Source organism: Nycticebus coucang, chromosome 14 (assembly GCF_027406575.1).
Source record: "Nycticebus coucang isolate mNycCou1 chromosome 14, mNycCou1.pri, whole genome shotgun sequence".
Lineage (NCBI taxonomy): Eukaryota > Metazoa > Chordata > Mammalia > Primates > Lorisidae > Nycticebus > Nycticebus coucang.
The window spans coordinates 59,810,782-59,838,743 of record NC_069793.1 but is presented as its reverse complement, the minus strand read 5'-3'; the positions used below and the strand labels follow the sequence as shown (position 1 = coordinate 59,838,743).

General features: G+C 37.6%; 1 protein-coding gene, 2 non-coding genes and 1 pseudogene across 4 annotated transcripts; 3 read left to right on the top strand and 1 right to left on the bottom strand.

Moving 5' to 3' along the window:
* The first annotated feature begins 18,274 nt into the window (after positions 1–18,274).
* LOC128565505 (importin subunit alpha-1-like) lies at positions 18,275–19,851 on the top strand (annotated as a pseudogene). Its single transcript, XR_008374269.1, has one exon. The product of XR_008374269.1 is annotated as an importin subunit alpha-1-like (transcript).
* A 1,115-nt stretch (positions 19,852–20,966) lies between these two features.
* LOC128566256 (small nucleolar RNA U13) lies at positions 20,967–21,071 on the bottom strand. Its single transcript, XR_008374535.1, has one exon. It is a non-coding gene; the product is annotated as a small nucleolar RNA U13 (small nucleolar RNA).
* Positions 21,072–21,498: 427 nt separating this feature from the next.
* Positions 21,499–22,464, top strand: LOC128565979 (olfactory receptor 688). The gene has a single exon (XM_053562848.1). It carries the CDS (start codon positions 21,499–21,501, stop codon positions 22,462–22,464), a length of 966 nt encoding a protein of 321 aa, XP_053418823.1.
* A 3,159-nt stretch (positions 22,465–25,623) lies between these two features.
* On the top strand, positions 25,624–25,727 carry LOC128566162 (U6 spliceosomal RNA). The gene has a single exon (XR_008374456.1). It is a non-coding gene; the product is annotated as a U6 spliceosomal RNA (small nuclear RNA).
* The last annotated feature ends 2,235 nt before the right edge of the window (positions 25,728–27,962 follow it).

The following is a 27,962-nucleotide window of genomic DNA, read 5'->3' as shown; positions in this document are numbered from 1 at the left end:
ACTTAGTAAATGTGGAATGTAAATGTCTTAGCACAATAACTAAGAAAATGCCAGGAAGGCTATGTTAACCAGTGTGATGAAAATGTGTCAAATGGTCTATGAAACTAGTGTATGGTGCCCCATGATTGCATTGATGTACACAGCTATGATTTAATAAAATTAAAAAAATAAATAAAGTAACAATTAAGACATCCCAGATATTTTCCAGAGGAATAACAAAAACAAAGAATCCACAGCTAATAGAACTACCCTATAAAAAATGCTAATGGAAATCCTGAAGTCCTTCAGAATGAAATGAAAGGTCACTAAAAGTAACACAAATTTGCTCAGAGAAATAAAGAATACAACTAAAGGTAGATGAGAAGATAAATATAAAGTCAATAATATTTTTATATAAATGTAATATACATTAATTTAGTTATAAGATTCAAAAGACAACTACATAGGCTTGGCGCCTGTAGCACAATGGTTATAGCGCCGACCACATACACTGGGGCTGGCGGATTCGAACCTAGCCCAGGCCAGCTAAAACAACAATGACAACTGCAACAAAAAAAAAGGCGGGGTCTTGTGGTGGGCACCTGTAGTCCCACTACTTGAGAGGCTGAGGCAAGAGCATAACTTAAGCCCAAGAGTTCGAGGTTGCTGTGAGCTGTGATGCATGGCACTCTTCTGAGGGCAACATAGTGAGACACTAGCTCAAAAAAAAAAAGACAACTACATAAACAAAATTATAAATTTATGTTAATGGAGACACAATATATAAAGATAAAAATTGTGCGAATAACAAGATAACAAGGGACAGAATTAGATAAGATCAAAGATTTTGTATACAGTAAGCTTTCTGTACCCATGGTTTCTTCATCCACAGATTCAATCAACCGTAGACTTAAACATTTTGAAAAAAATGCTAAAAAAATAATAGTAAAACAATACATATAAAAATACAGTAACTGTTATTTACACAGCATTTATGTTTACATTGTATTGGAAATTATAAGTAATCTAGAGATAATTTAAACTATGTAAGAGGATATGCATAGGTTATGCAAATAGTACACCATTTAATCCAAGGTACTTGAGCATCTACAGATTATAGTATTGTTGGGGGGTGGGAGTGGTCCTGGAATAAGTCTCTCATGGATACAGAGGAACAACTGTATTGTTGAAACTACATTACTATAAATTTAAACTAGATGATTATAAATTAAGATGTTAATTGTAATCCTCAAAGCAAGATTAAGAAAATAACCAAAAATATATACTGAAAAGAAAGAAAAAGAGAATCAAAATGATATACTACAAAATATCCATATAACATAGAATAAGGCAATACTGCAATAATTGAGTAATAAAAAAGACATGACATGAAACAACAAGCAGCAAAATAACAGAAGTCCTTCCTTAGCAGTAATGTAGTGTAAATATATTAAACTTTCTAATTAAAAGGCATAAATTGCCAAAATGAATTAAGGAAAACACATATATTCTGTTTATGGGATACTCAAATTAAAACCAAAACCACAAAGAGATTGAAAAATGAAAGGATGGAAAAAAATATTCCATGAAAATAGTAAGCAAAGGAAGTGACATTGTATTGTATTAGTATATAGTATATTAGTATACTGGTCCTTCCTTACCCATGCTTTTAAGTACTTCTGGTCATATACAATCTGAAAATATTAAATGGAAAATTCCAGAAAAAACAACTTACAAGTTTTAAATTGCATATCATTCTGAGCAGCATAATGTAATTTCATGATACTGCCCTGCCTAAAATGTATATCATCCTTTTGCCCAATATATCCACATTGAACATGGTATTTACTCTCTAGTCACTTAGTAGCTATCTTGGTTATGAGTAGACTGTCACATATAGTGTATATGGGGTTTGGTACTATCCATGATTTCAGGCATTCAATAGGTGTCTTGAAAATATTCCCCACAGATAAGGGGGGACTGCCGTATGACTATACTAATACATATCAGGCAAGACAGACTTCAAAAATTGTTACAAGAGATGAAGAATATAACAATAAAAAGGTAAATCCATCAAGGAACTGCAACAATTATACACATCTACGTACCAAATAACAGAGCCCCTAAATAAATGAAGCGAAAACCAACAGAATTAAGGAATAAAGTAGTTCAATAATAATACTTGGCAATTTCAACACCCCATTTTCAATAATAGATAGAATAACTAGACAGAAGATTGATAAGGAAATAGAAAACTCCAATAACACTATAAGCCAACTAGACCTGATAGACATAAACAGCACAATACACATTCTTAAGGGCACTTAGAACTTAGAACATTCTCCAAGGTAGATCATAGGCTAGGTCATAAATAAGATTCATTCATTTTTAAAAGACGTACATCATGCGAAGTATCTCATCTGACCATAGGAAAATTAAATTAGAAAAAAGTATCAGAAAGAAAACTGGAAAATTACTGAGGTGGGAGACAAGATGGCGGACTGAAGCCAGCTTTCAACAAAGGCTCCCGTCCAGAAGGAGAGTTAAGGGACAGGAATTTAGTAAGTATCCTGGTGGACTTGAGCCTCACCAAGAGAGAAGGCTGAAGAACGCACATCAACACCGCTGAGGCAAGTTGTGATCACAAGGACGCAAACAAAAGGTACAAAATCCACCACCAAGCAGACGGGAGTCCCCCTCCCCCATGAGACCGGCTCTAGAGCCCCACAATTGAACAAGCGGGCAGAAATTAAAGGCCCTCACACTACACTCCACGGGAGAGACCTTCTAAAAACTGGACCTACCTCCCCTACTGGGGTGCCGTGGCGTTCTCCTGCCGGACATAGGGCTGAATAAAACTTTGGGAATCCTTGGCCGGCAACCCTGAATCCCCGGCACTCCCCTCCCGCCCACTGAGGTCTGGAGGCCTGTCCCCCAGGACTTCGGATCCTTGGGTGATTTCTCAAGGGGAGTGGACAGTCCCGGAGTTGTGACTGGTCAGCATTGACTCTGAGGCGCACAAGTGAGGAGAGGGCACCGGGCTGAGGGGGAGTCACGCCTCGCGGCACTTCCCTGCAGTGCAGTGCACCAACCCTCCCCGGGCATACAGGGCCCAAGACTGAATAAGACTCTGGCCTCCCCGCTGAGAGATGAGAACCCTACTCTCACTCGGGGTCTGAGGGGCTATCCCCCAGGAGTTCGGCTCCTTGGGTGATTTCTCGAGGGGAGTGCACAGTGCCTGAGCTGCGTCAGATCAGCGCTGACTCTGGGACACGTGAGCGAGGAGAGGGCACTCTGCTGAGGGGAAATCAAGCCTTGGTGGCACTTCCCTGCGGTGCAGTGCAGGAGCCCTCCCCGGACCGTAGTATTGCGTGAAACTGAATGAAACTCTAGCTTCCCCCCGCCCCACTCCCAATCGGGGTCTGGGGGCCCATCCCCCAAGAGTTCTGATTCTTGGGGGATCTCTTAAGGGGTGTGGACCCAGCACAAACTGCGGCCACTCAGTGCTGAATCTGGGGCGTGGGACAGAGGAGAAAAGGGTCGCCTGAGTGCCCACACCAGAGCAGCAGTTCCCTGGAGGTAGATCAACAGCCATTTTTTCATTAACGGCAGAACGCTCACTTCTGGATATTCTGAGGCCACACCCCCTGTCTCCCTGGGCAACCAGAGGAGGCCACCGGTGACACGGCTCACAAACCCGGAAGCCTCCAGGGCGGGGCCGACCCAGAGAGGTGTTCAGATGCAATTCTCCAGCAGCAAAGACGTTTGAACTCAAAACAGCCCGTCTCCTGTAGGCGACGACAGGAACAGAGACAGAACCTCACAAAGTTGTCTGTTCTGTTCTGTTCTGTTAGCAGCATCCATCAGAGATGGGGCTAAGCCTGAGTGAACACCTCCTTCCCATCACCTGCATCAAACACTCAAAGATGTCAGGCCCCATCTCCTCCTGCTAGATAGCGGCAGTCTGCGGGGGCCTGGCAGACTTCCTTGCGATTCAGGCAGGTGCAAACCCCTGGAGTGTCTGTTCACTGCAGGCAACTGGGTTAGCCATCTGCAGAGATACCAGTGACTGGGTCCGACGGAGGAGCAAAGTGGGGAAGGAGACGTCAACCTTCCCAGACTGCTCTGTTTGCTGGGTGGCTCCTCCTGACTCCACGCTGCACTGGGGTGAGCTGTGTCAGAGGAGTCACCAGGCCCCTGTGATCCAGTTCGCAGAGACCTCTTGAACCCTTCCACCCGAGACAAGTGCCGATTGAGACAGTTGATTCGGACCTTTTGAACTGGGCTAATAGACTGAGGACTTTTCAGGCGGTGCCCTGGGTGTGCGATTGTAGGAAGGTTTGATTCTCCTTTTCCAACTGGGGCCAGAGGTGGGCAGGCGGGGTGACTTAATTGCTGATTTTTCCACACAGCTGAGACTTCAAGCCAGAGTAGAAGCTGCAATAGGATCGAACAGAAACCAGCTGAAAACAAGACAGAACCACTTTGCTCCACCACACCAGACAGGGCCCCAGTTTCTCAGGCCACAACACTGTACGGGCCCTCGATAAAGCCCCAGGGGAAAAACCAAAGGGAGTAAACCATGGGGCGGAATCAGCGGAAAAACTCTGGTAACATGAATAACCAGAATAGATCAACCCCCCCAAGAAAAGATACGGCAGATGTGATTGAAGATCCCATTCATAAACAACTGGCTGAGATGTCAGAAGTCGAATTCAGAATTTGGTTTGCAGACAAGATCAATAAAATGGAATTAGGAATTCGAGGAGAAATTCAAAAACTATCTCAAGAATTTAACGAATTTAAAGACAAAACCACCAAAGACTTAGACACACTGAAACAAGAACTTACAGCCCTCAAAGATATGAAAAATACAGTAGAATCCCTCAGTAACAGAATGGAGCAAGCAGAAGAAAGGATTTCTGACATTGAAGATAAAGACTTCGAACGCTCCCAATCTCTCAAAGAGGAAGAGAAATGGAGAGCAAAAACGGATCACTCACTCAGAGAGCTCTCAGATAAATCAAAAAAAAGCAATATAAGAATTATAGGGATTTCTGAGAACAATGAAGTGGCCTCCAAGGGCACAGAGGCCCTTCTGCATGAAATTATGAAAGAAAATTTTCAAGACATGCCTAGAGAATCTGAAATTCAGATAGCAGACAGCTTCAGAACCCCAGCACGATTCAACTCCAATAAGCCATCTCCCAGACATATCATAATTAGCTTCACTAAAGTTAACATGAAAGAGAAGATTCTCAAAGCAGTCCGGCGAAAGAAAACTATTACGTACAAAGGTAAGAATATTAGAATAACTGCAGATCTCTCTGCTGAAACTTTTCAAGCAAGAAGAGGCTGGTCATCAACTTTTAAGCACCTAAAGCAAAATAACTTTCAACACAGGATCTTGTATCCAGCTAAACTGAGTTTCATCTATGATGGAGAAATTAAATACTTCAATGACATTCATATGTTGAAAAAATTTGCCATAAGTAAACCAGCTCTTCAGGATGTTCTCAGACCTATCCTCCACAATGACCAACCCAATCCTATACCACAAAAGTAAACTCACTCAGAAACTTCGGATCAAACTCCAACTTCCACACTGGCGAAAGGATTAAAAATGTCCACTGGACCTTTGAAAAACTCGATACCCAAAATTCCACCAGACTTATCAATACTCTCCATCAATGTGAATGGCTTAAACTGTCCTCTAAAGAGGCATGGGTTAGCTGACTGGATACAAAAACTCAAGCCAGATATTTGTTGCATACAAGAGTCACATCTCAACTTAAAAGACAAATACAGACTAAGGGTGAAAGGATGGTCATCCATATTTCAGGCAAATGGTAATCAGAAAAAAGCAGGTGTTGCAATTTTATTTGCAGATACAGTAGGCTTTAAACCATCAAAAGTAAGGAAGGACAAGAATAGTCAGTTCATATATGTTAAGGGTAATACTCAATATGATGAGATCTCAATTATTAATATCTATGCACCCAACCAGAATGCACCTCAATTTATAAGAGAAACTCTAACAGACATGACTAACTTGATTTCCTCCAGCTCCATAATCGTCGGAGATTTCAACACTCCTTTGGCAGTGTTGGATCGATCCTCCAGAAAGAAGCTGAGCAAAGAAATCTTAGATTTAAACGTAACCATCCAATATTTAGATTTAGCAGACATCTACAGAACATTTCATCCCAACAAAACTGAATACACATACTTCTCACCAGCCCACGGAACTTACTCCAAAATTGACCACATTTTAGTTCACAAGTCTAACCTCAGTAAATTTAAAGGAATAGAAATTATTCCATGCATCTTCTCGGACCATCATGGAATAAAACTTGAATTGAGTAACAACAGGAATCTGCATACCCATACCAAAACATGGAAGTTAAATAACCTTATGCTGAATGATAGCTGGGTCAGAGATGAGATTAAGAAAGAAATTGCCAATTTTTTGGAACAAAACGACAATGAAGACACAAACTATCAGAACCTCTGGGACACCACAAAGGCAGTTCTAACAGGGAAATTTATAGCACTGCAAGCCTTCCTCAAGAGAACGGAAAGAGAGGAGGTTAACAACTTAATGGGACATCTCAAGCAACTGGAAAAGGAAGAACATTCCAACCCCAAACCCAGTAGAAGAAAAGAAATAACCAAAATTAGAGCAGAATTAAATGAACTTGAAAACAAAAGAATAATACAACAGATCAATAAATCAAAAAGTTGGTTTTTTGAAAAGGTCAATAAAATAGATAAACCTCTGGCCAACCTAATCAGGAAAAAAAGAGTAAAATCTCTAATATCATCAATCAGAAACAACAAAGACAAAATAACAACAGACTCATCAGAAATCCAAAAAATCCTTAATGAATATTACAAGAAACTTTATTCTCAGAAATATGAAAATCTGAAGGAAATTGACCGATACTTGGAAGCATGCCACCTTCCAAGACTTAACCAGAAGCAAATGTAAATGTTGAACAGACCCATATCAAGTTCAGAAATAGCATCAACTATACAAAACCTCCCTAAAAAGAAAAGCCCGGGACCAGATGGTTTCACGTCAGAATTCTACCAAACCTTTAAAGAGGAATTAGTACCTATATTACTCAACCTGTTCCAAAATGTAGAAAAAGAAGGAAGACTACCCAACACGTTCTATGAAGCAAACATCACCCTGATCCCCAAACCAGGAAAAGACCCAACAAGAAAAGAAAATTATAGACCAATATCACTAATGAATATAGATGCAAAAATATTCAACAAGATCCTAACAAACAGAATCCAGCAACACATCAAACAAATTATACATCATGACCAAGTTGGTTTTATCCCAGGGTGTCAAGGCTGGTTCAATATAAGTAAATCTATAAATGTAATTCAGAACATAAACAAATTAAAAAACAAAGACCATATGATTCTCTCAATTGATGCAGAGAAAGCTTTTGATAATATCCAGCATACCTTCATGATCAGAACACTCAAGAAAATTGGTCTAGAAGGGACTTTCCTTAAACTGATAGAGGCCATCTACAGCAAACCCACAGCCAATATCATATTGAATGGAGTTAAATTGGAATCATTTCCTCTCAGATCAGGAACCAGACAAGGCTGCCCATTGTCTCCACTGCTTTTCAACATTGTAATGGAAGTTTTAGCCACCGCAATTAGGAAAGAAAAGGCGATCAAGGGTATCCATATAGGGTCAGAAGAGATCAAATTTTCGCTCTTCGCAGATGATATGATTGTGTATCTGGAAAACACTAGGGACTCTACTACAAAACTCTTAGAAGTGATCAAGGAATACAGCAGCGTCTCAGGTTACAAAATCAACATCCATAAATCGGTAGCCTTTATATACACCAACAACAGTCAAGTTGAAAAAGCAGTTAAGGACTCTATCCCATTCACAGTAGTGCCAAAGAAGATGAAATATTTGGGAATTTACCTAACAAAAGACGTGAAAGATCTCTATAAAGAGAACTATGAAACTCTAAGAAAAGAAATAGCTGAAAATGTTAACAAATGGAAAAACATACCATGCTCATGGCTAGGAAGAATCAACATTATCAAAATGTCCATACTACCCAAAGCAATATATAATTTCAACGCACTCCCTATTAAAGCTCCACTGTCATATTTTAAAGATCTTGAAAAAACATTACTTCGTTTTATATGGAATCAGAAAAAACCTCGAATAGCCAAGACATTACTCAGAAATAAAAACAAAACAGGAGGAATCACACTACCAGACCTCAGATTTTACTACAAATCGATAGTGATCAAAACAGCATGGTATTGGTACAAAAACAGAGAAGTAGATATCTGGAACAGAATAGAGAACCAAGAGATGAATCCAGCTACTTACCGCTATTTGATTTTTGACAAGCCAATTAAAAGCATCCAGTGGGGAAAAGATTCCCTATTTAACAAATGGTGCTGGGTGAACTGGCTGGCAACCTGCAGAAGACTGAAATTGGACCCACACCTTTCACCATTAACTAAGATAGACTCTCATTGGATTAAAGATTTAAACTTAAGACATGAAACTATAAAAATACTAGAGGAGAATGCAGGGAAAACCCTTGAAGAAATTGGTCTGGGTGAGTATTTCATGAGGAGAACCCCCCAGGCAATTGAAGCAGCTTCAAAAATACACTACTGGGACTTGATCAAACTTAAAAGCTTCTGCACAGCTAAGAACACAGTAAGCAAAGCAAGCAGACAGCCCTCAGAAAGGGAGAAGATATTTGCAGGGTATATCTCCGACAAAGGTTTAATAACCAGAATCCACAGAGAACTCAAACGCATCAGCAAGAAAAAAACCAGGGATCCCATCGCAGGCTGGGCAAGGGATTTGAAGAGAAACTTCTCTGAAGAAGACAGGCGCACGGCCTTCAGACATATGAAAAAATGCTCATCATCTTTAATCATCAGAGAAATGCAAATCAAAACTACTTTGAGATATCATCTAACTCCAATGAGACTAGCCTATATCACAAAATCTCAAGACCAGAGATGTTGGCGTGGTTGCGGAGAAAAGGGAACACTTCTGCACTGCTGGTGGGAATGGAAATTAATACATTCCTTTTGGAAAGATATATGGAGAACACTCAGAGATCTAAAAATAGATCTGCCATTCAATCCTGTAATTCCTCTGCTGGGCATATACCCAGAAGACCAAAAATCACAACATAACAAAGATATTTGTACCAGAATGTTTATTGCAGCCCAATTCATAATAGCTAAGTCATGGAAAAAGCCCAAGTGCCCATCGATCCACGAATGGATTAATAAATTGTGGTATATATATACCATGGAATACTATGCAGCCTTAAAGAAAGATGGAGACTTTACCTCTTTCATGTTTACATGGATGGAGCTGGAACATATTCTTCTTAGTAAAGTATCTCAAGAATGGAAGAAAAAGTACCCAATGTACTCAGCCCTACTATGAAACTAATTTGGGGCTCTCACATGAAAGCTATAACCCAGTTGCAACTTAACAATAGGGGGAAGTGAGAAAGGGGGGGTGGGTAGAGGGAGGGGGATTGGTGGGATCACACCTGTGGTGCATCTTACAGGGGTATTTGCGAAACTTGGTAGATGTAGAATGTAAAGATTTTGGCACAGTAACTGAGATAACGCCGGAAAGGCTATGTTAACCACTGTGATAAAAATGTGTCAAATGGTCTATGAATCGAGTGTATGATGCCCCATGATCATATCAATGTATACAGTTATGATTTAATAAAAGAAAATGTTGTAAAATCTTTATTCATAGATTGCATGATCATATAGAAATCCTAAAGAATTCACACAAAAAAATTGGAGCTAATAAACAAATTCAGCAAATTTACAGGATACATCACTAACACAAAAATCAGTTGTATTTCTACACACTAGGAACAAAACATTCAAAAATGGAGTTAAGAAACCTATCCCGTTTATAAAACATCAAAAAATAAAATACTAATAATGGGATTGCAGGATCAAATGGGATATCTAATTTGAATTCTCTGGGGATTCTTCATACTTCCTTCTAAAAAGGTTGAATTAGTTTGCCGTCCCATCACTAGTCTAAAGTGTTCCCTTGTCCCCACATCCGTACCAGCATCTGCAGCTTTGAGACTTTGTGATGTAGGCCATTCTCACTGGGATTAGGTGATATCTCAGGATGGTTTTGATTTGAATTTCTATGATGATCGGGGACAATGAGCATTTTTTCAAATGTCTGTTAGCCATTCATCTGTCTTCGTCAGAGAAGGTTCTATTCATATCTCTTGCCCAGAGGCAGATGGATTGTTTGCTTTTTGTTGATGATTAATTAAAGTTCTCTGTAGATTCTAGTTATCAACCCTTTGTCAGATTCACACCCTGCAAATATCTTTTCCCATTCTGAAGGTTGTCTTTTTGCTTTACTTGTATCCTTAGCAGTGCAAAAGCTTTTCAGCATCTACCAGAAGAAAAAAAAATCATTTTATCATAAGGACATTTGCACTAGACTGTTTATCACAGCTCAATTTATAGTTGCAAAAATGCGGAAACAGCCTCAATGCCATGTATACCATGGAATACTATTCAGCCATTTAAAAAGATGGAGACTTTAAGTTAGAACACATTTTTCTTAGTAAAGTATCACAAGAATGGAAAAGCAAGAATCCAATGTACTCAATTCTAATATGAAGCCAGGAGACAATCTAATACATACCTTCATAAGTGAAAAAGTCAAATCAATTCAAGGTGTGGGGTGGAGGAAGGGAGTGGAGAGAGGGGAGAAGGGAGGGGGAAGGGGCTTATGGTGTATGGCACACCTCTTGGGGGCAGGACACAACTATGAGAGGGACATTACCCAACAAATGCAACAGTGTAACCTAATTCTTTGTACTCTCACTGAACTTGAAACAACAAAAAATAAATAAAAATAAAATACTTAGGAATAAGTTTAATCAAGAAAGTGCATGACATTTGCAGTAACAACTAAAATATACCAGAGGTGTCTGGAAAGTATCCAGCCATGTATGTCTCCATTTTTCATAGTACATGGCTGGATACTTTACAGACAATCCTCATATTTCTAAAAGAAATTAAGGAAGACCTAAAAAATGGAAAAGTATCTTCACTCATGATTGGAAGAATTTCCATGATTAGGATGACGATACTCTGAAAATTGATCTATAAATTCAATGCAATACCTATCAAAATACCAATTGCCTTTTTCGCAGAAATGTATAAGCTGATCCTAACATTTATAGAGAATTGCAAAGAACCACAAATAGACTTACACAATTCCCAATTTCATAATTTACTACAAAGCAGAAGCAATCTAAACAACTTAGAGCTGACAAAGATAAGCAAATAGTTTAATGGAATAAAATTAAAAGTTCATAAATAATAATACTATTAAGAAATTAGTAAACCTCAAAAATACATGATAAAATTTATTTTAAAATAAATGAAGAAATGAAGAAATGAAATGCCAACACATGCTTCAACATGGATGGAATTGGAAAATATTATTCTAAGTGATATAAGCCAGAAGGAAAAGACCACATATTGTATGATTACATTTATATAAAATGTCCAGAATCAAGTCCATAGAGACAGAAAGCAAATTAGTGGTTTTCAGTGACTGGAGAAAAGAGGAAATAATGAATGACTACTTAATAGAGTGTATGAGTTCTAATGTTCTGGAGTTAGAGGTTACGGTTGCACAACATTGTGAACATACTAGAATCCACTGAACACTTTAAAATGGTTAAAATGTGTTAGGTGAATTTTACTTCCACCGGAAAAAGGAAACATTTTTCCTGAAATATCTTTCCTATGCCCTCTACTAACAAACCTTAGCATCAAGGCAGTTGGGGAAAAAAGTAATACTTAAAGGGCCCATTCCCATTTTTGTAGAACAGGTAAAAAGCATGAATTTGTAGCTGAGATGCAATAAATTGATTACCAGCACAGTTCACACCCTTAACTATTCAGTTTCCAAAAGCACCCTTTTACATACCTTTGAAATATCATACAACAGCAAAACACCTTGATATTTCTTAGAATTAAAGGAATTCTCACCCTTTTCCCCAAATGAACAAGATGCACAATCCCAAGAGTTATTGTATACATTTCTGGATATATTAATTATTCCTCAAATTCAAAATCCCATTGAGTACTTTGTTGCCTGAAAGACTGATTATAAAGTCAACTTCCATTAACTTGTATGTAAATTTAAAATGGACAGAGAGAGAAGAAAATGGTTAACATGTGGAAATAAAGGCATACACACAAAAAGGAAATAAAAATATCCAAAACTGCTACAGTTCTCATTTCTATAATTGGTCACGCAAAGGCATAACTGATATCCACTATATCTCCCCCACCTCTACCAGAACCTGGTGGAGTGAACTAAACTTCACTCCCAAAGTGTCATCCTACTCTGTTTTGCTGATTCCACCAACTTGGGCATGGAACTACTAAGAGGCACTTCAATGAATTCCATGGGATGTCAACACAGCTTGCCTCCAATGTATAAAAACAGGTCAGTTTCCCCCTCGGAATTGCGATGATCACTCCACCTAATAAATTAACCCCCTTTTTTCTATTGATTCTGTGGTAGGCTTTAAAATTAGGCTTTGATATGAGAACATACATGCAGAGAGTCCAAATTAAAATACTATCCATTTTACTACTCTGATGATATTCAAAGTGTTTGCTTCCATCACTATATATGCAAATTAAAATCCAGAATAAGTGCCTATTCCAGTCAGAAACTATCAGTAACCTCCTGGGGCCAGTGAAATCCACTTGCTAGCTATATAGGAGTCTAGAGAGTAACTTAGTGGCCTTAAGTGTCCCATTGTCACTATTGACATACAGAACACTTTCGAGCTTCACAGTGAGTCAGTGGATTAGATCGATCAATCTTTCTATCATTTACTTACTTCTCATTCTAGCATCACTAGAATAGCCTCATGACCACTCATCTCAGAAACCCAAAAAGAGTCCTCCAAGAAGTAGTTAGAATAGTCACTTGTTAATTTTAGTCCACTTCTGATTTCAGAAGAGTGCTTTTTCTGATGAACATCAATATGCCCCTCTTTAAATTCTCCCTTTCCAAACTCATAAAGCTTTCTATAATATAGCATGCTATCTCAGAGTTCCTTTGATTATTCAGTTTTTCAAGGTTAATTTCAGACCATGTCACCAATTCACTGTATGTGATCCAAGAATGGGTATAATTCTATCATACTATATTGTTATTGTCATTTAGTACCTTTAATACAATGGAAAAAAACATTGAACAGATCTTTCTTTCCTTTCAATAACTTGAATGATAAAAACAATCACACACACAAAAAAAATAGTCTTTCCAAGGACAGACTAACATTTCTATCAGGGAAGATAATTTGTCACTCTTTTGTTTCAGTTTAATTAATACTAACAATATGGTGTCATGAATGACAAGAGAGGCAACTGGTCCTACAGGAAGAAACTGATCAACTTAAATACTGGAGAGGGTTCTGATAAAATTAAGTTCCAAAATATATCCACTATTTTTGGCAATTTAAGGTCATTAGCAAGAGCAATTTGTGTGATTTGGAGACAAATGTAAATTGCAGTGAGATACAAATTATTTGTGGGAAGTGTGGGGAAGAGTAAGCAAAGAGTTTACTTATAAAATTGTGAAGTAGTAAACAGAGGCAATCTCGGGAAGGGATTATGGAGTAAAGATATATTTGACATGGGGAAACTTCAAAATAGTCCCATAAATGGGGGGCACCATTCATCAGACAAGGTGAATTAATGCCTCAGAAGCCTGGAGTTGAAAGCTGTCTATTGGTGTGCTGCCCCTGGGATTAGGGTATACGCCTGGAAAGTATTTCACTAACCCCATAGAGTACTTGAGTCCTATTCCCACTGCAATGTTAAAAATCATTGGTCCTCAAGGATGCTCAGAATAGAATAGGGAGGGTCTAGAGAGCAGTTCACAGAACCAGACATCTCAGAAATCTAATAAATACAAAAACCATACCTAGGGGTATCAAGCAATGACAGGGATTTGCTCTGACCAACAAAAGGTTGAACAAAGGCAGCTGTTGCCAGGATAATAGAAGCAGCTACAGAAAACCCTGCCAATCTGAGAGCCTCTTCACAGTCCCTCCTGGAGTAGTAAGTAAAGCAGTCAATGATTGATCGTTTGAGAGTTGAGGGAGTAGACTGGACCATGTCTTATATATAATTCTGTCCTGATCTCTAAATTTGACTACATGCCTGATCTTTGGTTTTCATGGTCATCTTTCCTTATTTGATTTCTTTTTTTTTTTTTGAGACAATCTTACTATGTCACCCTTGGTAGAGTATGGTGACATCACAGCTCACAGCAACCTCAAACTCTTGGGCTTAAGCAATTCTTTTACCTCAACTTCCCAGGTAGCTGGGACTACAGGCGCCCACCACAACACCGGGCTATTTTCTTGTTGCATTTGTCATTGTTGTTTAGCTAGCCCGGGGCCGGGCTCGAACTGGCCAGCTCGGTGCATGTGGAGGATGCCATAACCACTGTGCTATGGGCACGGAGGCCCTTGTTTGATCTCCACCTTCAGTGTTTCCCTTCTATCAAGTTCTTTACTTTTATAGGGACTAAGATCTGTGATCAAAAAAGGAGAGAAAAATGAGACTGAGCTCTAAGATGGTCAGTGAATAAATGATAAACCAAGGGATCTAAAATAATAAATTCTAGCTTCAAGATCTTCAGAACAAAAGACTACTCTAACACATCTAATAAAAGACTTGTAACTTTAAAAACAAAAGAAATACTATTTAAGGTAAAAAGTAGTGGAATTTCCCATTACATCCAGCCAAAAGTCAAATATATTTGCCATCATAATTATTTTACATTGATCACAAATTTCTAACCATTTCATTGAGACAGGAAACAGAAATTAAGAGTTATCAATATTTGCAAGAATAAAAATATTTTGTGTAATCAACATTTTTTACTCTACCAAGAAATTTTTGTTAAGTATGAATGGGAAAATTTTAAGAATTAACAATAGTTCAACAAATGGATTATACACAAGATAAAATAATGAAACAAATAAAATTAAAATTTATAAAATAATAAAAACAAGATATTTGCCAATAGGGCGGCGCCTGTGGCTCAGTGAGTAGGGCGCCGATCCCATATGCCGAGGGTGGCGGGTTCAAACCCAGCCCCGGCCAAACTGCAACAAAAAAATAGCCAGGTGTTGTGGCGGGCACCTGTAGTCCCAGCAGCTCCGGAGGCTGAGGCAAGAGAATTGCCTAAGCCCAAGAGTCAGAGGTTGCTGTGAGCTGTGTGACGCCACGGCACTCTACCCAAGGGTGGTACAGTGAGACTCTGTCTCTACAAAAAAAAAAAAAAGATATTTGCCAGCAATAGTTAATTGGTTTATATAATACAAAAAAAAAATCACAAAACACTAAAAGTAGACAAGTTTAGCAAAGTTGATCAATGCAAGAAGAAATAAAAACTAATTATCATAACATCATTTGGGTGGTGTTATGATAATTGTAATGAGTTTCATATGCCAGAAATATACATTAGAATACTTAAGACAGAAAAACATATTCACTAAAAAACATCCCAAAATACTAATAATAAGAGTGCAGTATAAAATTTTAATGAGATATCTAAAGATTTAAATAAAATGAAAAGGGGATCTATATTTATGAATGAGAAGACTGGATAATATAAAGATGTCAAAATGTTTTTCAAAATTAATCTATAGATTTAACACAATCCCAACCAAAAGCATGCTATTTTAGAACTCAACACAAGAATTCTAAAGTAAATCTGGAGAAAAGTGCATAAAAAGGGATTCAAAACTGAAGGAAAAGAAGAAATATAGTCCTGTTGTGTATTAATTATAAAACTAAACTTTTTAAGTTAGTTTGATATTGACACAAAAATAACCAGAAAGAATAGAGATAATAGATTCTTATTTTGAAGTGTACCCTTGCATTCAAAATAACTAAGAGTAAATTATAAATGGCTTACCACAAAAAATAAGTAAATGAGGTGATGGTTATGTTAATCAGTTTGATTTAAGCATTCCACATGGTAAATCAAATCATTACATTGTACCCTGTAACTGTATACAGTTACAATTTAATAAAAAATTAAATTAAAAAAAGAAATAATAGATTCTCAGAAATGTAATTTTATATGTGTGTGTGTATAAAATTCTTACATCACAAATGAGGTATAACACCTAATTAGTGAGAAATATAAAATCATTGTTTAATTATTTGAAATCTATTTACATACCTCTTATTAAAGCAAAATTAATTCTATATAAATAACATATGTCACAAAACCAATAGGTCAATCATCAAAATTAAGTCTTACAAAAGAGAATATTAGTAAAAATCTGAGTAAAGGATGATATTCTATAATTGTTTCTTGGTGGGAGTGAAATGTTTTAGGAATTTGATGAAAGCTAAATTGATCCTCTCCCAGGAAAATGTGAATATAGATAATATAGATTTAGGAAGTTCACATACTTCCATGAAACTATCTATAAATCATTGGTTGAAGTGTCCTAATTTAGTCTGGGTGCAATGTTTGCCAAAATGCTATAATCCTAGCACTTTGGGGAGGATCATTCAAAGCGAGGAGTTTGAGACCAGCATGATATACATAGTGACACTGTATCCCTACATTAGCTGGGCATAATGACACAAACTGTAGTCCCAGTTTCTAGGGAGGCTGAGGCAGAAGGATAACTTGAATCCAAGAGTTTGAGGTTGCAGTGAGTTATGTTCATGCCACTAGACTCTAGCTTGGGCAACAAAGCAAGGAAAAAAAAGAATCCTGTTTTAATATTAAAAGATAGAAAAGACATAAAAGGAGTATAAATATGATTTTTTTTTAATTTTTTTATTAAATCATAACTGTATACAATGATATGATTATGGAGTATCATACACTCACTTCATAAACCATTTGACACATTTTTATCACAGTGGTTAACATAGCCTTTCCAGCGTTATCTCAGTTACTGTGCCAAAACATTTATATTCTACATTTACCAAGCTTCGCAAATACCCCTGTAATATGCACCACAGTGAAATATACATATATCCATATATATATTTGCAACAAAAAACAAACAAAAGTTGAAAAAAATTATAAAACCACTTGATAACATCTAGTAGTCATTGAAAATATGTTTATAATACTTGGGAGACTAAGGCAAGGGAATCACTTGAGCCCAAAAGTTTGAGGTTGCTGTGAACTATGATGCCACAGCATGCTACGGAGGGCAACATAATGAGACACTGTGTCAAAAAAAAAAAAAAGAAAGAAAGAAAGAGAGAGAGAAAGGAAGGAAGGAAGGAAGGAAGGAAGGAAGGAAGGAAGGAAGGAAGGAAGGAAGGAAGGAAGGAAGGAAGGAAGGAAGGAAGGAAGAAAGAAAGAAAGAAGGAAAGAAAGAAAGAGAAAAGGAAAAGAAAACATGTTTATAAAGACTTTCCCAGTAAACTGGAAAATTCACACGTAGTATGTTAAAAGAAAACAAAGGATGAACAATCCTATTTATGTGAAACATCAGCTGTATAACAAGACTACAAAGAAAAAAGCTGAAAATTAAACATTTAAAATATTTAATCTTTGGTTGCCACAATTTTCACTTTTCTTTTTTGTTCCCTAAAAGAGATATTGTTTTATTTTTCATGTTTTTCTCAATTTCATGGATAACATGTATTTATTATAATCAATAAATGGCATAGTTATTCATTCTTCTCAGAGGTGGTCAGGAATGGAGTCTTAATCTTACACTTAGTGCCTTGAAATAAAGCAAAGGCAGAGATTTGGAAAAATGTATAATTGATATCTAAATATTTGGCAAAGCAAGGTATTATTCATAGATAAAGGTAATACAAAGAATTCTCATATATTCAAGGTTCCCAAAGCATAATGCCCAAGTATACATTTTGAAAGTGAAAATATTCTCCAACAATTCAAAAATGACCAAAATTAAGAATGAAGAGAAGTAGCAGCGCCCATAGCTCAGTGGGTAGGGCACTGGCCACATACACCAAGGCTGGCAGGTTCAAACCCAACCCAGCTAAAACAACAATGACAACTGCAGCAAAACAAAACAATAGCCAGACACCGTGTTCTGCCTGAGCTGTGGTGGACATTTCCAGGGCAGCTGACCCAGATCTTCTGAGTCCCACACCACCTCCTGTGGAAGCTTGAGCTAGCTGTGCAGCTAGCTCCCTTTGTCTCATAACCATGTCCACCAATGAGAATGCTAATTCACCAGCTGCCCGACTTACCAGGTTCAAGAACAAGGGAAAAGACAGTACAGAAATGAGGCAACGCCGAATAGCAGTTAATGTGGAGTTGAGGAAAGCTAAGATGACCAGATGCCGAAAAGGAGAAATGTAAGCTCTTTTCCTAATGATGCTACTTCTCCACTGCAGGAAAACCAGGGTACTTTAAATTGGTCTGTGGATGACATTGTCAAAGATACAAACAGCAGCAATATGGAAAACCAGTTCCAAGCTACTCAGGCTGCCAGGAAACTACTTTCTAGAGAAAAACAGCCTCCCATAGACAATATAATCTGAACTGGTTTGATCCCAAAATTTGTGTCCTTCTTGGGTAGAACTGATTGTAGTCCTATTCAATTTGAATCTGCTTGGGCACTAACTAACATTGCTTCTGGGACATCAGAACAGACTAACGCTGTGGTAGATGGAGGTGCTATTCCAGCATTCATTTCTCTGTTGGCATCTCCCAATGCTCATATCAGTGAACGAGCTGTGTGGGCCCTAGGAAACATTGCAGGTGATGGTTCAGTTTTCCGAGACTTGGTTATTAAGTATTGTGCAGTTGACCCACTGTTGGCTCTTCTAGCCATTCCTGATATGTCATCTTTATCATGTGGTTACTTACGTAATCTTACCTGGACACTTTCAAACCTTTGTCGCAACAAGAATCCTGCACCCCCATTAGATGCTGTGGAACAGATTCTCCCTACTTTAGTGCGTCTCCTGCATCATGATGATCCAGAGGTATTAGGAGATACTTGCTGGGCTATTTCTTACCTTACTGATGGTCCAAATGAACGGATTGAAATGGTTGTGAAAACAGGAGTTGTGCCCCAACTTGTGAAGCTTTTGGAAGCTACTGAATTGCCAATCGTGACTCCTGCACTAAGAGCCATAGGGAATATTGTCACTGGGACAGATGAACAGACTCAGGTTGTAATTGATGCAGGAGCACTTACTGTCTTTCCCAGCCTGCTGACCAACCCCAAAACTAACATTCAAAAGGAAGCTACATGGACAATGTCAAACATCACAGCTGGCCGTCAGGACCAGATACAGCAAGTTGTGAATCATGGACTAGTCCCATTACTTGTTGGTGTTCTCTCTAAGGCAGACTTTAAGACACAGAAGGAAGCTGAATGGGCTGTGACCAACTATACAAGTGGTGGAACAGTTGAACAGATTGTATACCTTGTTCATTGTGGCATAATAGAACCATTGATGAACCTCTTAACTGCAAAAGATACCAAAATTATTCTGACTATTCTGGATGCCATTTCAAATATCTTTCAGGCTGCTGAAAAACTAGGTGAAACTGAGAAACTTAGTATAATGATTGAAGAATGTGGAGTTTTGGACAAAATTGAAGCTCTACAAAACGATGAAAATGAGTCTGTGTACAAGGCTTCATTAAACTTGATTGAGAAGTATTTCTCTGTAGAGGAAGAGGAGGATCAAAATGTAGTACCAGAAACTACCTCTGAAGGCCGTACGTTCCAAGTTCAGGATGGGGCTCCTGAGACTTTTAATTTTTAGATTGTATAGCTGAGGCACAAAGTTGTCGTGTACTGTGTTTGGTATAAGTTTGTCTTACTATTTCTCTACTACGAACTCTTTTCAAATGTGGTTTGTTATTGTAGCACTTTTTACAACAAAACTATACTTGAACAGTTCCAAACTGTACATACATACAGTATGAAGCCTATCCTCTGAAAGAGTTTCTTATTTCTATGTGGAATTTCATATCTTGCAGTGCCCTGTAAATAAAGATTAGAGTCTACCCTTTTCTTTACTTAAAAAAAAAAAAATAGCCGGGCCCTGTGGCAGGTGTCTGTAGTGCCAGCTACATGAAAGGCTAAGGCAAAAGATCGCTTAAGGCCATGAATTTGAGGTTGCTGTGAGCTGTGATGCCACAGTACTCTACCCAGGGTGACAGCTTAAGACTCTGTCTCAGAAAAGAAAAAAAAAAAAAGAGAATGAAGAAAAATATTAAAGGGCCAAGAATGAGTCATGAAATGCATGCTGAATTTACATACTATTTCACAGAAAAATCTGGAAGTGGTTGGAAGATTGGGGGCTATTTTCCTTCCTTACATGGTTTATCAATAAAATGTATTATTTAAAAATATAGCCACAAATATGACTTCAGAAGATGAAATAACTGATATTCCTAGAGGGTATTGACCTCTACAATTTGATGGAAGGAAGGCTGGACATGAATGCTAAAAATTAAAATTTTGCTGTAGTTTAGTCCCTTATTAGAGTTTTCAATATATGATTCTTATGCAGACAACTCATTCAACCCATTTCCTCATATGTGAATAGCAACACCTGCTTGGTGAAGATTACATGAGATGGTTTGTGTCAGAAACACTTTATCAACCAAAGGTTCTGAGGGCTGCTTATTCTGTTCCTGAAATCCTCAAGAAAGAAGACAACACTTCTGCCCTTTAACTTTACCTGCTGAAGATCAGGTTCTTTATAAACGTACATGTCTCCTTCATTGTGCCCAGGTTCCCCATATAAAAAATCCACCCGGAATTTCAGAAAAATAAAGCTAGTGAATCTTCACTTTTATTCTACTAAATATTCCACTAAAATCCTTATCTTAAAATCTATTTTGGCCCTTACACTCTTTTTTGTTTGTTTCATGTCAGATGGGTAATGTGTTGACTTTGTAACAAGGTTTGAGAGAGGCACATCTTACACATGTGCGTGGACACCCCAGTCATTATGCTTATGAACTACAAAAAGAACCCTTTTTGTTCTTTTTTTTTAACTTGTTTATTTTTATTTTATTTTCCTGAAATAAGTAAGATGATCATCAGAGAAATGCAAATCAAAACTACTTTGAGGTATCATCGAATCCAGTAAGATTAACCCACATTACAAAATCCCAAAACCAGAGATGTTGGTGTGGATGTGGAGAAAAGGGAACACTTCTACATTGTTGGTGGGAATGCAAACTAATACGGTCCTTTTGGAAAGAATCCTTTTTGTTCTTATCTGAACTTTTCCCAAGGGTCACAAGGAGGGTAGAGAATGCAAAATGTTAAAAAAGACAGTTATTGTGAATGAGTTTTTTCCCCCTACAAAAATTTGACCCTCAGCTAAATTAACCACAGTCTTATTCTGTTTCCCCTTAATCCACAGGCAGATGCTGGGAACGAGACATCCCCTGACATGGATACTGCTCTGAGAATAATGAATAGCTCAGAGTTTCAAGTACCTGAATTCATCCTGATGGGGCTCCCAGGCATTCATGAGTGGCAGCACAGGCTCTCCCTGCCCCTGGCTCTGCTCTACCTCTTAGCTCTTGGTGCCAACATGTTCATCATGATCACCATTCAACATGAGCCCAGGCTACATGAGCCCATGTACCATTTCCTAGGTGTACTGGCAGTGGTGGACATTGGCCTGGCCACAACCATCATGCCCAAGATCTTGGCCATCTTCTGGTTTGATGCCAAGGCCATCAGCCTCCCTGAGTGTTTTGCTCAGATCTATGCCATCCACTCTTTTATGTGCATGGAGTCGGGCATCTTTCTCTGCATGGCAGTGGATAGATATGTAGCCATTTGTTATCCCCTTCAGTATCCCTCCATAGTCACCAAGGCTTTTGTGATCAGAACCACACTGTCCATGATGTTCAGGAGTGGCCTTTTGACAATTCCAGTGCCTGTACTGGCTGCCCTGAGACACTACTGCTCCAGGAATGAGATTAACCATTGCCTGTGCTCTAACTTGGGGGTCACCAGTCTGGCCTGTGATGACATCACCATTAACAGGTTTTACCAGTTGGCCTTGGTCTGGGTTGTTCTTGGGAGTGACATGGGTCTGGTCTTTGCTTCCTATGCTTTGATTATTCGCTCTGTTCTAAGACTGAACTCTTCTGAGGCAATATCAAAGGCCCTAAATACCTGCAGCTCCCATCTCATTCTCATTCTTTTTTTCTATACAGCTATTATTGTAGTGTCTGTCACTCACCTGGCAGGAAGAAGGGTTCCCCTCATCCCTGTTCTCCTCAATGTGCTGCAAATTGTTATCCCCCCAGCCCTTAACCCCATGGTATATGCCCTTAGGACCCAGGAGCTGAGAGTGGCTTTCCAGAAGCTGCTTGGTGTAGGTGAGGATGTATCCAGGAAGTGAGACAACTTCAAATGACAGGACATCATATATAGAATTGCAGAGAAATCACAGGCTTTGGAGCCTTATGTTCCTTGGTTAACATTCTATCTTTCCCAATTTCTAGGAACATGGATTCAAATTAATTCACCTATTTTGTATAGCATATAGTATATGTAAGGTACTTCTCTAATCATTTTGCAAATATAAACTTTTTGAATTCCTGTAACAACCCCATGAAACAAGCATGACTATTTATTTATTCATTTTGCAGATGAAGAAATTGAGTTGAGAAATTTGCCCAACATCACATAGGAAGGAAGTTGCAGGGTGAGATTAGAACAGAAGGGGCCAGGCCCACACAGTCCCTGCTCTTAACCCTTTCTGTCTATTCAACTTCACTACTAATTTTTTTAAATGCTAATTAAGATAAGAAAACAAATTGAAATTATGTATCATTTCTCTTTTAATAAAAGAAAATTTCATTTAAAAGTTGTTAGCAATTTTCCTGTCTAATGATAAAGATAGATTTTAAATAGTCTAGAAAAATTTATTCTAGAGGACCTACTTAATTATATAAATGTAAGTCAAGAATTTGACAGAAATTACTTTGTAGGCTCAGCACCCATAGCTCAGTGGTTAGTGCACCAGCCACATATACAAGGGCTGGCAGATTTGAACCCGGCCTGGGCCAACTAGACAACAATGACAATTACAACGAAAAAAAAGCTGGGCACTGTGGCAGGCATCTATAGTCCCAGCTACTTGGAAGGCTGAGGCAAGAGAATTGCTTAAGCCCAAGAGTTTGAGGTTGCTGTGAGCTGCAATGCCACAGCACTCTACCGAGGGCAACGTAATGAGACTCTGTCTCAAAAAAAAAAAAAATTCTTATTTTGTCACTTCACAAACTCTGTATCAACTCTTAAATTGATTTACATTAAAGCCCTAAAAGGAATATCCGCCACTACTTTTTAACATTCAACATTATTTGATATCTTCTCTAATGAATTAAGAAAATCCCAATCAAGTCGTATAGTTTGTGGGCAGTGTGACAGGTAGAAAAAGTTTCTAAAAGGACAACTTCCAACATAAGAAAAATGATACATGTCTAGAAACAGAAGTAAGGAAAAGTTAGCAAAATTGTAGTTATTTCAATGCCAGTGGGTCAGCAAGCGTAGAATATTGGCTCAAGGATGGTGTGTGGATAAGAATGGAAAACTCTCTTGACCCAGTCACATGGCATTATGGCAGACTTTGGGAAGAGAAGCCTAATTTGTGCCAATTTTAAATTGAAATTCCAAGTGTGATAATTTTAGACCAAGCATTCCTAAATCTTGTTCCCTTTGATAGAGTCAGCTAGTTACCAAGGGCATTATTATATCTACAGACAAGGCAAAATTAGACCATGAGCTTTCACCTGTTTATAACAGTGATCCCACATCTCAAAACAGATATACCTAACTAATGGGTGGATAAAATATCCTCTTCCTCTTTCCAAAGGTTGTTTGAGACCTTTTGACATTTCAAAGAAAGAAAAATAAGTCGTACAAAAGTGTGCAAGAATTTCTTCTAAGTTATAAGATTTCTACTTCTAGTAATACCTGGATAATTCAGACAAAGCTTCCCACTGATAACAAGTACAAGTAATTAAGATTTTTTAATGAATATAAAGAGATTGAAAAACTAAAAATTAGTATAAATTATGTGGCTAAGGCTTGATCACAAAAGAAAACTCTGAAAGACTTCCTTTTAGCCCAAGTATGCAAAGTAAGCTTAGAAGATGTCACTCTCATTCTTCTTTTTTTATTAAGTCATATAAACATAGATCATGAATACATTTATGCCTTTGTGGGATTCAATTTGTTGATTATTTGTACAAATGGGAGTGCTTACATCCTACTAATTAACATAACTTTTACCTCATTTACTTAATCACAGTGTTAAGACATTTGTGTTCTATACTTGATAGATTTGACTTGTACCTTTGCAATATGCTCCATAGGTGTGGTCCCACAATTAACCCTCCCCCTATTAAACCACCCACCTTCCTTTCCATCTTTTCTCCCCTTCCCTCCTTCATCCTGGGCTATATTTGTGATTCATCTTTCATGTGAAAGTGTGAGTGATTATAAACTGGTTTCATAGTAGTACTGAGTACATTGGATTTTTTTTTCCATTCCTGAGATACTTTACTAAGAAGAATATTTTCCAGCTCCATCTATGTAAACATAAAAGAAGTAAAGTCTCTCATTCTTAAAACAAGAAAAATCTGGACAAGCTGAAAATCAATTTTTTTTTGTTTGTGTATTTGTTTGTTTTTGGTTTGTTTTTATTTTATTTTTTAACACATCAGAGAATTGAGGTCACAGGGTTAAACTACACCCTGGAGTCAGAGAAATACCTTTACTTGAAGTGTGATATGGCTCCAGTAAAATTTTTCCCCTAGAGAGTAGGCTTCTATTATGGAGAATGCTCCCCACTTATTTCTCAATGTTATCTGTTTCTCTCACCCTGCCAAATACATGAGGGGATTTTTCTTCGTTGTAAGAATCTGTGAGACTCCTAGAGATGAAGTATGGGGTCTTCCTAAGAATACTCCATATTTCTCACTCTTAGGCTAGTCCAATTTCACCCTCCAGTAATTTTTCAACATCACTTTTTAAGTTTTTCTACCACTTTTTGGCTACAACAGCTTGTGATACTTGTATCAGAATCTCAGCTGTGATTTTCAGTATTGACGTGTGTCCAGATTTGGGGGTAGCAATATGCTCTGCTGCATTGATTTTCTCCTCAGTCCAAGAAAAGTCACTATTTTTTCTTTGCTTCAGCTATATTTTCTTGTAAGGACAAGGAGTGACAACTTCTAAGTTCTTTACATGTCAGAATTGATAGTTTGGATTATAGTCCAAAGTTCAAAATAAATATCCACAAGTCCATATAAATTACTCAACAAATAAATAAACAAGGAAGAATAAACAAATTTCCCATGCAGAATAATTCCAAATAATTTATGTAAATATTTCACATTAAGTAGGGTGGAGATAAATCCTCAAATTTTAAGTACATAGAAACTTCTTTCCAAAGAATACAGTATGGAAAGAGGAAAAGAATAACTTAACAAATGAAGAAACTCAATGAAGACTACTTCAGCAGGTGATCATGTTGAAATTAACAGTAATGTCAGTGCTCACTTCTGCACCACATATACTAAAATTGGACTGATACAGAGGTTAGGATGGCTCCTGTGAAAGGATGAGATGCAAATCTATGAAGTATTTTATATTTTTACAGATAAAGAATTCCAAACACAGATTTTAAGGAAGCACAAAAAAATCCAAAAGAAAATGGAAAACCAAATCAAAGAAACAAAAACATAATAATAATTAAGAAAATGAATAAAAATTCACTTTATATCATTTTATAAAGATATCAAGATATTAAAAAAAAATAGAACTTCCAGAAAGGGAAAAATTTAAGGAAATACAAAGCATGAGAATATACTAGATCAGGCAGAAGAAAGAAATCTCAGAACTTAAAGACATTTCTTTTGAATTAAATCAAAGATAATAGAGAATTAAGAAGAATGAAAAAATACTACAAGAAATATAGGATTATGCAAAACAACCAAATATAAGAATCATAGCCATCCATACGGTGAAGAAGACAACACACAAAGGTTGTAAATCCTATTTGAAAGAACAATTGAGAAAAACTTTCCCAGTTTTGTTAGAGATTTACATATCCAGGTCCAAAAAACTTGACGAACACCTGGAAGATTCATCAGAAAGATGCAATCACCAAGACACACAGTCTTAAATGGCCAGAGTCTATAAGAAAGAGGAAGTCTTGCAAGCCGTAAGAGGAAAACATCAAGTAACTTACAAAGAAAAACCCATCAGGCCAACTACAGATTTCTCAACTGACACCTGACAAGCCAGAAGAAGAGATTGGGTCCCTGTTTTCAGTCTTCTTAAACAGAACAACTGCTAGCCTAGAATTTTGTATCTTGCAATGTATCCTTATATATGAAGGAGAAATAAAGACTTTTCCAGACAAGCAAACACTAAGAGAATTTGTTAAGACCAGACAAGCCCTGCAGGAAGTACTCAGAACTGTGTATGCAGCTCAGCACAATAGGCATTTATCTGTGTAAAACCACCCAAAAGGTAAACCTCAAAGCTCATATAAAATAGTTGAAGGGGTAAAACAAAACAATAAGGTACCACCCAACAGGATGAACAGAACTGCATCTCACAATCAATTCTATCAATCAATGTGAACACTCCTGAATTCCTCACTCAGGAGATATAGCCTGGCTGAATGAATAGCAAAATTCAAGCCAAGTATCTGTTGTCTCCAGGAAACATATATAACACAAAAGGATTCAATCACCCTCAAGGAAAAAGGATTAAAATAAAAAAAAGATTCAAACAGAAACCGAAAGAGAGAAAGCAGATATTGCCATTCTTGTATCAGATAAAATTGATGTTAAATCAACAATGGTAGAGAAAGGCAAGGATGATCCTTACATAATGGTAAAGGGAGCAATTTAACAAGACATAACAATTGGGCAGCCCTTATGGCTCAACGGAGTAGGGTGCTGGCCCTATATGCCAGAGGTGGTGGGTTCAAACCCAGCCCCGGCCAAAAACTGAAAAAAAAGACATAACAATCCTAAATATTTATGCACCTGACAAAGGAGTTCCCAGGTTTATAAAGCAAACACTACTATATCTGAGCAAAGAGAAAGAAAGCAGCATCATAATCATCAGGACTTCAACACCCAATTCACAGATTAGACAAATTATCCAACCAGAAAATAAATAAAGTAACACTGGGCTTAAATTGGACTCTAGAGAAAATGGGCCTAACAGACCTTTACAGAACATTCTATCCAAAAGTTTCTAAATATACATTCCTCTCATTAAAACATGAAACATTTTCTAAGATTGATCATATTTTAGGCCACAAAACTGTCTCAACAAATTTAAAACAATAGAAATCATTCCATTTATCTTCTCAGGCCACAGTGGAATAAAATTAGAAATCAAGAGGAAGACTAGTGTCTCAGCTCAGGATAGACAAACAGGAGGAGTTTCCCTCTTACTCTTGGGAGGGTCAGCCTTTTCTTTCTATTTAAGCCTTCAACTGATTAAATGAGAACAATTCAACATTAGAGAGGACAATCTACATCAGATTTTAAAATGAAATGTTAATCTCTTATGGAAACACCCATACAGACACAACCAGAATAAGGTTTGTTCAACTATCTGGGGATCCCATGGCCCAGTCAACTTGACCCATAAAGTTAACCTACACAAGTTCATTTCTTGTCAACTTGACACTCACACATATCTCTTTAAGCCATACTTAATAACCAAATGAAGACAATAACAAGGTCATAATGATACCTAACATGATACAACCACCCTTCAGACAACTGCAAAGGCATTAACCCTTTCCCCAGAAGAGGAGGTAGAGTCCTTCAGTGATGTTTACTCTTCTTCTCAATATCCATTAAC

Coding starts and splice junctions, on each gene's coding strand:
- LOC128565979 (XM_053562848.1), top strand. CDS start 21,499: ATGGATACTGCTCTGAGAATAATGAATAGCTCAGAGTTTCAAGTACCT.